This window comes from Pelobates fuscus, chromosome 1, assembly GCF_036172605.1.
Source record: "Pelobates fuscus isolate aPelFus1 chromosome 1, aPelFus1.pri, whole genome shotgun sequence".
In the NCBI taxonomy this organism is placed as follows: domain Eukaryota; kingdom Metazoa; phylum Chordata; class Amphibia; order Anura; family Pelobatidae; genus Pelobates; species Pelobates fuscus.
This window is the reverse complement of record NC_086317.1, coordinates 375,422,415-375,436,154: the sequence shown is the minus strand read 5'-3', so window position 1 is coordinate 375,436,154 and position 13,740 is coordinate 375,422,415. Positions and strand designations below refer to the sequence as shown.

Below are 13,740 nucleotides of genomic sequence, written 5' to 3'. Positions count from 1 at the left end.
TCTTATTGATTTTTATGATTGGGTAACTAAAATAATAGATCAGGGTGGTGCAGTAGACATTGCTTACCTAGATTTCAGCAAGGCTTTTGACACTGTTGCACATAAAAGGCTTATCAATAAACTGCAATCTTTAAGTTTGGATTCCAATATTGTTGAATGGGTAAGGCAGTGGCTGAGTGACAGGCAACAGAGGGTTGTAGTCAATGGAGTATATTCGAAGCATGGGCTTGTCACCAGTGGGGTACCTCAGGGATCTGTACTTGGACCCATTCTCTTCAATATTTTTATTAGTGATATTGCAGAAGGTCTTGATGGTAAGGTATGTCTTTTTGCTGATGATATAAAGATATGTAACAGGCTTGATGTTCCAGGAGGGATAAGCCAAATGGCAAATGATTTAGGTAATGGTCAGAGTTGTGGCAACTGACATTTAATGTGGATAAGTGCAAGATAATGCATTTTCGACATAAAAACCCAAGGGCAGAGTACAGAATATTTGATAGAGTCCTAACCTCAACATCTGAGGAAAGGGATTTAAGGGCGATTATTTCTGATGACTTAAAGGTTGGCAGACAATGTAATAGAGCAGCAGGAAATGCTAGCAGAATGCTTGGTTGTATAGGGAGAGGTATTAGCAGTAGAAAGAAGGACGTGCTCATGCCATTGTACGGAACACTGGTGAGACCTCACTTGGAGTATTGTACGCAGTACTGGAGACCGTATCTCCAGAAGGAGATTGATACTTTAGAGAGAGTTCAGAAAAGGGCTACTAAACTGGTTCCTGGATTGCAGGATAAAACTTACAATGAAAGGTTAAAGGAACTTAACATTTATAGCTTGGAGGAAAAGTGAGACAGGGGGGATATGATAGAAACATTTAAATACATAAAGGGAATCAACACAGTAAAGGAGGAGACTATATTTAAAAGAAGAAAAACTACCACAACAAGAGGACATAGTCTTAAATTAGAGGGACAAAGGTTTAAAAATAATATCAGGAAGCATTACTTAACTGAGTGGGTAGTGGATGCATGTAGCACTGACGTTCTGCATGTAGACGCTGACCTTACCCCATAGAGATGCATTGATTCATTGCATCTCTATGAGGAGATGCTGACTGGCAAGGCCGGCGTTTAGCCCCGCCACACCTCCTTGACAATCTCGATTTATGGGGAAGCATTGGATTGGCTATGATCATCAGTTCTGATGATGTCAGCCAGAGGCGGATTGGCTGTAAGACCATCACCGGTGGACCCACGCAGCGTTTGTAAATAAGGTACATTTTAAGTAAGGGCGTGCGGGGGGGGGGGGGATAAAAATGGGGATTTTAACTCTATAGGGTCAGGAACACACGTTTGTGTTCCTTTAAAATATGTGGGATTTTTTGTAGATAACTCATTTTAAAAGCTTCTCAAAAAGAATGAAATCTATGACCTAGCGTTTGGTATCCATCTCTGGAAAAGCATATGGTTGTATATAGAATGGTTTCTTCTAAATGAAGAAGTGGCAGCACTGCAGGAATTTATTTATTTATATAAGGAGGGGAGGGTGTTTGTTGTGGGATTGGGCTTTTTCTATTTTTTTTTTATATATATATCTGTTTCAACCATAGACAAAAATAAGTGCATCAAAATAGCCTTAGAGTGCAATAAGTGCTGTGATCCTGAACATGAGATCCACAATCCACATATTTTTAGTACCCCTAAATCATAGGCCTCTCTCACCCCTACATACACCTAGAATTAAGGGAACATATAATTTATACTCTAGTAGGATCAGCTGATTAATCACCGTACAACATTGAGAATAACAATGTTCTTGAATGCCTGAGATTAATTGAAAAAATGGTTTTGTGTTTAGAATATGTTGAGTAGATTATTTATTTCTAATTAATTATTAAGACACTCCTGTAGGCTTATCACAGTTAATGTAAATTTTGTAATGTGTGTGTAAATGAGAGTATTGGAGAAACGCTTGAGGGATCTACATTAAAATCATGTAAGTACATAAGACACAAGTTTCAGTAGCTATGAATGATGTTCGTGGACATCATTCATAGAAACCAAGTGTTTTTGTTTTTGTTTTCTTTTTTTTTTTCTGGAATGATCACAACATAAATTGCTTGTCTTGTTTGACTTCCTTGTTTACTAAAGTTGAGCAGATTGTGGCCGTTTTCAACGCTTCCTCCAGACAAAAAGCATGGGACCATTTCTCGAAAGCTCAGCGCAAGAATATTGACATTTGGCGAAAGCATTGTGAGGTGGGTGCTTCTCTTCCTTCCATCACTCTCATCGCTTACAAAAAGTGACTATATATTTCTGGGATGAATGTTTGTATGAGTGGTTCGGTATGAAGAAAAGGTGGGTAGAACAGCACTCGTTTTGATTGTGGAAACTCGATTCATGTTCTATGGTGGAAGGCCCAGAAGCGACTACCACTGAAAACCCAACAGGTTTGTGAGAAAATTGCAACTTCTTCTATTCACTGGCATACATAGTGAAATGTCTGTATGAACGCTTACTAAGTTCATAGAATGTTTTTTTACCTTGAAGATCCTGTATTATTTTTTTTCTAAATATATAAACATATGCAGATTATTAAAGGTACAATCTCATCTACAAAATAAGAATAATCCTAAACTGCATTATCAAACTATCGTGAAGCCATTTTCTCAACCAGTCAATGGATATTTATTAATTTTCTACATTTGAAGTTACTGAATGTTCCTAGAATTGCAATAACAATTAAGACACTTGGGCGTCGATTAAAGTATATGGGATTTTTTGTAGATAAATAGGTTTAACAGTTTTCCATCATTTGAAAAGCTTCTAAAAAGAATTAAATTGATGCCACAGAGTTTGGTATTATTCTTGGCTGTATATACAATGGTTTCTTCTAAATGAAGTAGTGGTAGCATAAACCATTATTTTTAAGATTTTTTTTACTTTTTTCTCGTTTAGTGCTTTGTATTCTTTTAGGATGAGATTGAACCTTTAATGCTTATGTTAGCATGTTTATATTATTGTCTGTGATGCCACAATTCCTTAATGTCCTCCATCTGCATATGTCTGTGGATGCATGCTATTAATTTATGTCACTTTAATAAATTTCAGTATTATCAGTTATCCACTTTAATTTTAATTATGGTCACCCGATTTCCATTTCTTGTTCAGCAATTATATTTTCTATGAACCCGAATTTTAACAAGTAAGTAAACGATCTTTTAAAATTAGTTGCAAGTTATTTCTTGTTTTGTTTCTTTCCTTTTCTTTTTTTTAAGAACTTTGGACATATTTTCATGTGTTTTGCTTCCCGACACCTAATAACTTGTTCTGCATTTCTATGGCAAAAACAAATCGGAAAATACAGTGCCTCACAATATAAAATCAAAGGCCAGACATGGCATGAAGACATTTTTTTTCATGTTTGTATTTGTTACACCTATTTCACACGAGTCATGCTAAAAATAAAGTAGGTTATACAACCATTAATTAAAATGTTGAGTATTTTACAGAGAAGTGAAAAATCTTGCAAAACTGCAATGATTAAATAAGCAAGAAGGAACTTTACTTGGCTGGTAGTGAGATGTTTAATGGACACAACAAGCTAGCATTCTCATATAATACAAAAATATATTTATTCACTGTACAGTGTATGTGTATATATATACCACACATGTATTCTAGCATAATAGTACTTTTGTAATATATTATGTTGATATGTTGACTTTGAAATGTTGAGGTTTATTACAGGGCTGTGTATTCTCATTAGAACATTCCACCATTATTTAGAGAGTTGTATAATGCAGTATAATTCAAGGATTTTACAATTATCATGACGGAAAGTCATGATTTTATTAAAGACACGGAGGCTCCTATTATGCTGCACTCTTTCTTTATTTCCCTCAGCAGCAAAGAAACATTATTGAAAAAAAACATTAAAACAGGTCTAATAGGTCTGGTATGCCTAGTGCAACACACAGGGATGAGGGAGTCTGACTTGAAGTGAAGAGCTCAAAAACTGGATATAGGCAGAAATTTCACCAAAAACTGTCTGAAATGTGAAGTATTGTGATTAACACTGTAAATCCCGTGTCATGGATCCAGGAGCTAGTTCACTTAAAAAAGGCTTTGTTAAAATTCAGGATGAAAAAACATAAAATTTGTATATATGGTGTGTATACCTTTAAATCTGTTACGAACAGGATAAAATTAGGTATACGCCAAATACTTCTAGCAAACAGGAAATTAAAATCACCTTCAAGTATAGGAGACTGTTTCCTATGATGTGAGAAATCAGTGTAACACTGATGCGAGATGGCACAAAAATATATATATAGGGTGTCTGTATCTTTAAATTTATGATCCTTGAATAAATAGAGTATATATCAAATGATGTACTTTGGAGTACAGATATATATATATTATAAGGTAAAAATATAATGTAAATGACTGTATTTCATAAAATTGATACAATTCAATAAAGTCCAATGAATTCCAGATAAAGTTTAAAAATACTTCAAAATTTATTAGAAAAAAGGCGCCTATATCAGGGCATTCAAAGTGGTGAAATAAAAATATATAAAAACTGCATAAAAATGAATAAATATAAGTCAGGGACGTATTGCAAGATTGTTACCAGCACATCTGTGTAGGTTGTTCCGTTTTCATAGTGAGGACCGATTAGGATGGATATGGATAGTATGTTGCTCTCTCTGCCGGCTGTTTGTGAGGTTGGCGTGCGTCCCAGACCTCACTCTGGATGATGCACGCTGTTGGCCGGCGGGTCCCCCAGATCTCGGAACACTCTACGTTGGATGGAAGAATACTGCAGCTGGATTTTTGATCTGCGTCCGTACCCTGCTTGTATCCTTGTGGTCTAACGCGTTTCGTGGGTGTCAGCCCCACTTCCTCAGAGACGTCTCTGAGGAAGTGGGGCTGACACCCACGAAACGCGTTAGACCACAAGGATACAAGCAGGGTACGGACGCAGATCAAAAATCCAGCTGCAGTATTCTTCCATCCAACGTAGAGTGTTCCGAGATCTGGGGGACCCGCCGGCCAACAGCGTGCATCATCCAGAGTGAGGTCTGGGACGCACGCCAACCTCACAAACAGCCGGCAGAGAGAGCAACATACTATCCATATCCATCCTAATCGGTCCTCACTATGAAAACGGAACAACCTACACAGATGTGCTGGTAACAATCTTGCAATACGTCCCTGACTTATATTTATTCATTTTTATGCAGTTTTTATATATTTTTATTTCACCACTTTGAATGCCCTGATATAGGCGCCTTTTTTCTAATAAATTTTGAAGTATTTTTAAACTTTATCTGGAATTCATTGGACTTTATTGAATTGTATCAATTTTATGAAATACAGTCATTTACATTATATTTTTACCTTATAATATATATATATCTGTACTCCAAAGTACATCATTTGATATATACTCTATTTATTCAAGGATCATAAATTTAAAGATACAGACACCCTATATATATATATTTGTGCCATCTCGCATCAGTGTTACACTGATTTCTCACATCATAGGAAACAGTCTCCTATACTTGAAGGTGATTTTAATTTCCTGTTTGCTAGAAGTATTTGGCGTATACCTAATTTTATCCTGTTCGTAACAGATTTAAAGGTATACACACCATATATACAAATTTTATGTTTTTTCATCCTGAATTTTAACAAAGCCTTTTTTAAGTGAACTAGCTCCTGGATCCATGACACGGGATTTACAGTGTTAATCACAATATTAAAACAGGTCTGCCTTCCAACAGGCAATGTCCGCCTAGCAACATGATCATCCAATCAGCGCCATCCTTTCCCTATAGCTGGCTGAGTGTTGATGACCATTTCCTCTTTCTTTCTTGCGACTCCCGAAGAAACTCAAACTCGGAACAGGAAACCAGAGTAAACCAAACGATTCGTAACAAAGCACGTGATTCCAAGAGGTCTTTTAGCCAGGTCACGCTAAAGAAACAAGAGAAATATGGTAATTTCTTGAAAGTTATGGGTTGTCCGCATATATATAGGTCTAAATGTCTGCAAGAACAGTGATAACTTTTCATATCAGTAGTAAGAGGCAACTACCAACCTGAGGACAACAATGGCAATAAAGTCCCATCAGTATATAGTGCTCTAGAGCGATGTAGATATGTGATATCGTCCCTACCGTCAAGTTGGACTTACCTTGGAAATCTTTTCTCTGAAAACTTACCTCGACCCACCACTGAGCCGTCCGAGGGTGGGTGGGTGGGATAATACTCGCCTCCGTGTCTTTAATAAAATCATGACTTTCCGTCATGATAATTGTAAAATCCTTGAATTTTATTAAAGACCCGGAGGCTCCTATTATGCTATTTCAAAGCTGTGATATCACGGCTTCTGCGAAATGCTGGATTGGTTTGAAATAGAAATTACGGAAAGTAGATTCTGCGGACCAATCAGCCGCCTTCAGTATATCTTCCAAGCGACAACCCGCCATGGAGGCTTTGGAGGCCATGGCACCGCGAACTGAATGAGGAGAGAATATGGAGGTATCAATACCTGCCATGGACATGAGCCATTTGACCCAGCGGGCCAAGGTAGGAGAGGATACCGGAGCGTGCGGTTTACGGAAGGAGATGAAGAGTTGGGGGTTCGACTCAATCCGGAGGGATGCAGTACGAGCTTCGTACGCCCTAAGACATGCTACTGGGCAGAGGAGTGGTGTCGCGGGGAACGCTGGATACAGGACTGATCTGGAGGACGATTTCGTCCTTCGTGAGATGTCAAAGACGACTCCTTCTGGGGTGAAGGATCGGGCATTGACATCGAGAGCTCGAACGTCTGACACTCTTTTGCATGAGACTAGACATAACAGCATAACTAGTTTAGCTGAGATTTGTTTTAAGGATAGAGACTCGTTGTCTGGCCACCTAGTCAGGAAAGTTAGTACCAGGGAGACGTCCCATAGGGAGGAATAGCGAGGTAAGGGTGGCCTTGCGAAGCGGATGCCTCTTAGGAGGCGACATACTAAGGGATGTCGTCCTATTGGAACCCCGTCAATGCTGGTATGGCCGGCTGAGATAGCTGATCGGTAGAGGTTTACCGTTCTGTATGCTTTCCCGTTATCATAGAGGGAGGTCAAGAATTGCAGGACAGTTGTCACAGGAGTTGATAGGGGATCCACACCCCGTGCCACGCACCAACCATCCCATGTGCGCCAAGCAGACTTGTAAGACTGTCTCGTGCCGGGTGCCCATGCGCCCTCGAGAAGTCGTAGAGTCGATTGCGAAACTCCCTCGATTGACCAGGGTCCCCGGAAATCAGCCATGCCATGAGGCGGAGGAGGCCCTGAAGTATCAGGGGGTGGGGATTCCCTTCGGGGTCCCGGAGGAGAGATTGGGTGTCCGGGAGGAGACGTGGAGGGTCTATGGCCATCTCCAGCAGAGGAGGAAACCAAGGTTGTGCCGGCCATAGGGGGGTTATTAGAACCATGTCGCCCAAGTGGCGCCGTAGGTGGAGGAGGCAACGAGGGATAAGGGCAAATGGAGGGAATGCATAGTTCCTGGTTGTTGACCAGTCTTGTGAGAATGCATTCGTAGCCGCTGCCGTGGGGTCTGGCCTCCAACTGAAGAAGGTCGGAAGTTGGGAGTTTAAGCGAGAGGCAAATAAGTCTATTGCCAGAGGACCCCACAGATCCCAAATGCGTTGGAAGATTTGGGGATCGAGGTGCCAGTCGCTGGAGTCCCGCAGGTGACGGGAGTACCAATCTGCCGTAGTGTTGCATGACCCTGGCAAATATTCCGCCTTGACCGTCATGTTGTGTTGCAGACAGAACTGCCAAAAATCTCGAGCCAAATTCGCTAGAACTTTGGATCTTGTGCCACCGAGGTGGTTGATATAACGGACAGCCGATATGTTGTCCATCTTCAGTAGGATTGAACACTGGGACAGTGTCGGGGAGAGGCTGCGAATCGCAAAGGATCCTGCTAGGAGTTCCAAGCAATTTATGTGGAGCCTGGATTCCGCTTCTGACCAGCGTCCGCCTGTGGAGGTATCTCCGCAGCGTGCGCCCCAACCGTAAGAACTCGCGTCCGATTCGATGACTATATCTGGGGCTGAGCCGAAGATGGCTCTGCCGTTCCACGCCTCCATGTGTAGGAGCCACCATTGGAGTTCTTTCTTCGCTTCCGCGTCTAGAGTCAGAGTATGAGGCACCGCCTCTGAGGTGTGACGCTTGTAAGCGTTGTAGGGCTCTGTAATGAAGGGGGCCCGGAAATATGGCCTGTATGGAGGCCGCTAGAAGCCCAATCACTCTGGCCAGGTGTTTGAGCGATATTTGAGGAAAGGTAAGCACACGTCTTATCTCTTTCTTGATATTTCTCATCTTGGAGGTTGGTAAATGCAATGTTTGCGTTTCTGAGTCCACCAAGAGTCCTAGGAACTCTATTTGTTGAGTGGGGGCCAGGATGGACTTTTCCCAATTGATTATGAAGCCCAAATTCTGTAGCAAGGTTGTGGTCCAACCGAGGTGAGTATGGAGTAATGGTATTGACTGGGATAGCAGCAGGATGTCGTCTAAGTATATGATTAGACGAATCCCCCGACTGCGTAGGAGCGCGATAACGGGCTTCATGAGCTTGGTGAAACACCAAGGCGCGGAAGAGAGACCGAAGGGAAGGCAGCGGAACCGCCATTTTCTTCCCTGCCATATGAATTGCAGGAAGTTTTGGTGTGCTTGCGCAATGGGTACTGTAAGATAAGCGTCTCTTAGGTCGAGTTTGACCATCCAGTCCGCTGGTTGGAGCAAATCCCGTAGGCAATGGATGCCTTCCATCTTGAAGTGATGGTAGGCTACGTAGGTGTTTAAATGTTTGAGGTTGATAACTGGGCGGGATCCGCCCCCTTTTTTGGGGACAATGAATAAATTGCTCACAAATCCCGGGGTATACATGGGGATTTCTTGGATAGCACCCTTGAGTGCCAAGTCTTGAATTTCCTCGGAAACGAGGGTCGTGTCTATTTGGGAAAAAGCAATCTCCCTGGGTGGGGAGAGCTGAGTGGGCAGGGATACAAAATCTATGAGATATCCTTGGACTGCCCTGAGAATCCAAACATCTGATGTAATTAGGGCCCATACATGGGAAAAATGTGTGAGTCTGCCCCCTATCAATACATGTGAAGAAAATTGAGAAGGGTAGCTTACCGTAAGGACGTCTTCCGGAAGGAGCGCCTCGTGCACCTCTCGACAACCAAGGTCTACCTCGTTGGGGGAAGAAGGTTGGAGCGGGCCTCTGGTCGTGGAAGGGGGTTCTCCCCATATAGGAGCCTCGGTTCGGGCGCGAATCTCTACTGAGTCTGCCGGACAGACGGCCCCTTGCTCTGCCGGCCCCACCAAAAACCTTTGGGTGGAACACCCTTTTTAGATTAGTTTGTGCCTTGTCCAAGGCTGTGAATGTCTGGACATAAGAGCCCAGGTCTTTTACAAAAAAATCTCCAAAAAGGTACCCTTTTGCTTGGGCTCCTGGCTCAGTAATGGCCATATTTACCAGTTTGGGTTCTATTTTAATTAGGATAGATTTCCTGCGCTCAGTAGCCAGGGCCGTATTGGCATTGCCTATAAGGCATATCACTCTTTGAATCCAACCTCTAATAGTGAGGCGATCTAAGGCTTCGTCGTGCGCCAAGGATTCCTCTACGGCTTCGAAAAATTTTGTTGCCGGACCCAAAATATCCAAGACTTTATCTTGACAATTATAGAGGGAGAAGTCTAGACCTTTCTTAGGTTTCCAATTGGTTTTACTAAGAAATTGTATGATTTTAGGGTCCACCTGGGGTGTCTTACAGACTTCGTCTGGTACGGTGGGACGTGGGCATTCGGCCCTTAGTTTGTTACGTGTTGCCTTGTCTAAAGGCTTACGGGCTCGAGATGCGATGTATTGCGCCACATGCTCAGCCGGTGACCATTCCGCAGAGCGGGGGTGCCGTAAATCGTCGGGTTCGAATAACGGTTCACCCTGTGGGTCAAGTATTCTACCCTCTTTGTGTATATCAGAACTGGGCATGCCAGTGGTAGCCATTTTTGTGGAGGGATCATGCTCCTTATCCATATCGTACTCCGACTCTAAGTCGGATAAGTCATTAGACTGATCTGAGTCTAGGGTGGGTGCACTCTCCTCATCTGAACTGAGCTCTGACTCAGTATTATCAGGCTGGGTTTTAGCCCACTTCCAGTGTCTAGCCGTTTTTGCCCGGCTAGAGGCTCTCTTGCGCGGTGGTTCAATATTCGCGCCATCCATGACAGGTGTTATACTGTCCATCATTAGTTTGGAGGAGTGCTTAACTTTTGCCAGGGCTTTGCGGCCGAGGCGTGGGGGTTGAGAAACAGGTGGTATCGCGACTGACATAGCAGGCGGAGGGACCATGAGTTGGGCCTGTAGTAATGCTTGGGTAAAAGATTTGGAGATAGAAGAGGACATAATGTCCATGGCAGATGCCAAGGCTTTGGATACAGAATTGGAAACAGTAGTATCCATGATGGCCTGGATTTCCTCAGATGCTGGGAAATCCACCTCATCCCCAGGAGTTACAGGGGGAATACCCAAGACAGTGTGAGGGTTAGTTTGTGCCCCTGAGGGGCCAGGCAAGTCATTAGAGGACTGCATATTGCTAGCAAAGAACAGGCAAATAGATATAGGCAGAGTATTAGAAGTGGTATTGGCAGGTTAAGTAACCCAGCAAAGGACCTTAGAACAATATATCTAGCAATAGGTAGATGAATAGTACTCACTGAGATTAATAATGACATTTTTTGGGAGCAGGTAGAAAGGGGGGACCGTCCGCCACAACTCTGGACACCAACTCCGATTCAGGGGACGGAGTGGGCGTGTCACAGACGAAAAGAGCGCGAAAGCGCCGTTTAAAATGGCCGCCGGTGAAAATTCCGGCTGAATTGAGGATTAAATAGTGCTAAACGTTAGCCGCGAGGCGGCAGAAGAATATGTGCTCAGTTAGTGCTCGGCGGTTGCGGCTGTTTACCGCGCTCGGTTAACGAAATTCCGAGCGCGGACACAGCAGCCGAGTCACAAGATGGCCGCCGGAGGCGTCCCTGACGGGATGCGCACGCGCGGCTGACTCAGACAATGCCGGGATCCGCGGTTCACAGAAAAAAACCTCCCTAGGATTTTGAATCCTAGGGAGTAACAAAAGACCAAGAAAAACTGGTGAATAGCGAAAAGGACTGTCAAGTTAAAGTAGTATGTGCCTATCACAGCACATTTCAATAAATCACAACAATTAAAGGAACATGAATAAATATGTAAAAATAAAACTTTTCTCATGTATACTATCGATCAATATGAGAAGCATTCAATATACACAATTAGTATGCAATCATAAACAAATACAAAATTCCCACAGCCAGAAGCTGAGAGAGTTGTACTTATCTGAGGGAAAGCAGCAAAGAAAGAGGAAATGGTCATCAACACTCAGCCAGCTATAGGGAAAGGATGGCGCTGATTGGATGATCATGTTGCTAGGCGGACATTGCCTGTTGGAAGGCAGACCTGTTTTAATGTTTTTTTTCAATAATGTTTCTTTGCTGCTGAGGGAAATAAAGAAAGAGTGCAGCATAATAGGAGCCTCCGGGTCTTTAATAAAATCAGGATTTAGGAGTTGTAGATGAGGTTCTGTACTCACAATACTCTCTGCCATAAATAGTCTGGCTGATAAAGGTGGGAGCTCATTTATAGCATCCCCCCATGTTCCTGAGTCGGTAGCAATGATGCATCATCATTATCTATGTGTTTTGGTCTGACAATTATGAGATTTACTGTATTAAGAAACAACAGAGTCCATGGGTTTTGGGAAGCAGCTCTGATATGCAGTTAGATGTATGGTACTGCAATGCCACTTAAATGCAAGGCTCAATGTTTCCCCTTGCCCTTTCCCAAAGGGTGAGACTGAGAAGCTGGCAGGGGTAGTGGAGGTTCCAGGATTGTGAGACTGATGTCAATATAAAGTGCAGTTGCATGGGTTAAACGTAATATATTATGGACATACACCGCGTATCTGCAGAACATGAAAAGCCTCCAGGTAGCCATGCTGGTCTATAATCCAAGTCTAAACTATCCAAAGCTCCCAAAAGGCAGCAGGGAATAGACCCTCACCCAATAGAAAATATATAGAAGACAATAATAACATTATAATTCCTCCCAAATTAAGAAAATAGATAAAAGGAGCAATGACAAAGTGAAGGGACTGTGACATATAGGGCAAGATGGCAGTGATATTTAATAGGATGGGGAAAATAATATTTAGATAAAAGGTCCTGTGACTTGTCACTGACACTATTCTTTCATATTTCACTCTTCGTTTGTTGGAAGAACCTCACTCTATTGAATGGAGAACCATTTCAGAGTTGTCATTAGAATCCTCTGTAATATAGCCCAAAATTCCAAAGTCATCATATTACAATGGATTATGCAAAGAATGTATTATTGTGTATACAATGTAATATAATAAATAAGACTAAAAGACAGTGTCCAGACTTACAATGAACATACTAAACTATACTAAACTACAAGTGTATATATACAGCTAAATTTAATTTCCAGGAATCTGCAGGTTCACAAATAACTTCTTATAAAAATGACAATAATGGTTTATATCCTAGAAAAACAGAATGTATATGGAGTTGCAAAAGTGGATTTTCCAAGGCTTCCTTGTGAGGGTATTTGCTTTTGCCCACTCTATCACTCTGTTCTCCTAAACGCAAAATATTTACCTAGATTTGGTAAGGATAAACTTTTCCTGAAATATAAACTAACTGGGTTTATGGACACATACAGATGGAATGATTAAAAGCATCTCAAAAATTTCAATCACGTTTTTGTTAATTTCATTCGTATAATCTACAACAGGATTCCCATACTAGCAATTTACAGTTTCAAGTCTAAAATGCAAAAATATATATAAAAAAAATAATAATAATAACACGTATAAACATGTAATCTTGCGCAAAGTCAATATTGGAGATATAATTTACTCTCTCATATTGGTTTGATTTGATTTTGATTGGTCTTTCACTGCAGGAGCCAAAACTGAACTAGACGTTCAGGACAGGTTTTCTGCATAGACCTATTGTGCAAATCAACACAAACAGAACATGGTTTATAGGACATACTGCACATTTTATTATAGTGATTAGGTCGGGACTGTGCTGGGTATAATTTTCCTTTAACACCAAGAAGCACGTTTCCATTTAGCCAGTACTGTGCTTCATAATTAAGCCCCACTTTTTCCATTTAGCAGTATAATACAAATGGAAGTGGCAAAGTAAGGTAAGGCAATAGTGCTTTATATAGGCTGAAATAATGTGTGAAATGATGCCGTATCATACAAAGTGTTATTTGTAATGGAATCGCCTCTATACCATGGCATACACTAAGCAATATGTGCGTAGGGTTTATTTTCTCACATGTTTCTTTCAATCTGTGATATACAGTATTGTCAATTATATATACTTAGGCCAAACAGTAAAAACTTGGTATTTTGCATTATAACGATGTTTAAAATGAAAGCTGAAGAATTTAATGTAACCTGAGTTGGTTCTTAGTAACTTTAGTATTTCTATGTGAATATTAAAGTGTGTGTATATATTTTCTGAATGTATTATTTCAACACAATTACAAATATTGTTCTTTTGTACAGCAAATACCTCTATACCACTGACAGC

The 13,740-nt window shown here is 41.5% G+C and overlaps 1 protein-coding gene across 3 annotated transcripts in view; it reads left to right on the top strand.

The window, feature by feature from the left end:
* The window catches only part of ENOX1 (ecto-NOX disulfide-thiol exchanger 1), a 597,059-nt gene that overhangs the window by 458,836 nt on the left and 124,483 nt on the right, over positions 1-13,740 (top strand). For all 3 annotated transcript variants that reach the window (XM_063425978.1, XM_063425979.1, XM_063425980.1), the window contains one exon: positions 2,154-2,260. In XM_063425978.1, the coding sequence (XP_063282048.1) occupies positions 2,154-2,260 (107 nt within the window). The remainder of the gene's footprint in view (positions 1-2,153; positions 2,261-13,740) is intronic.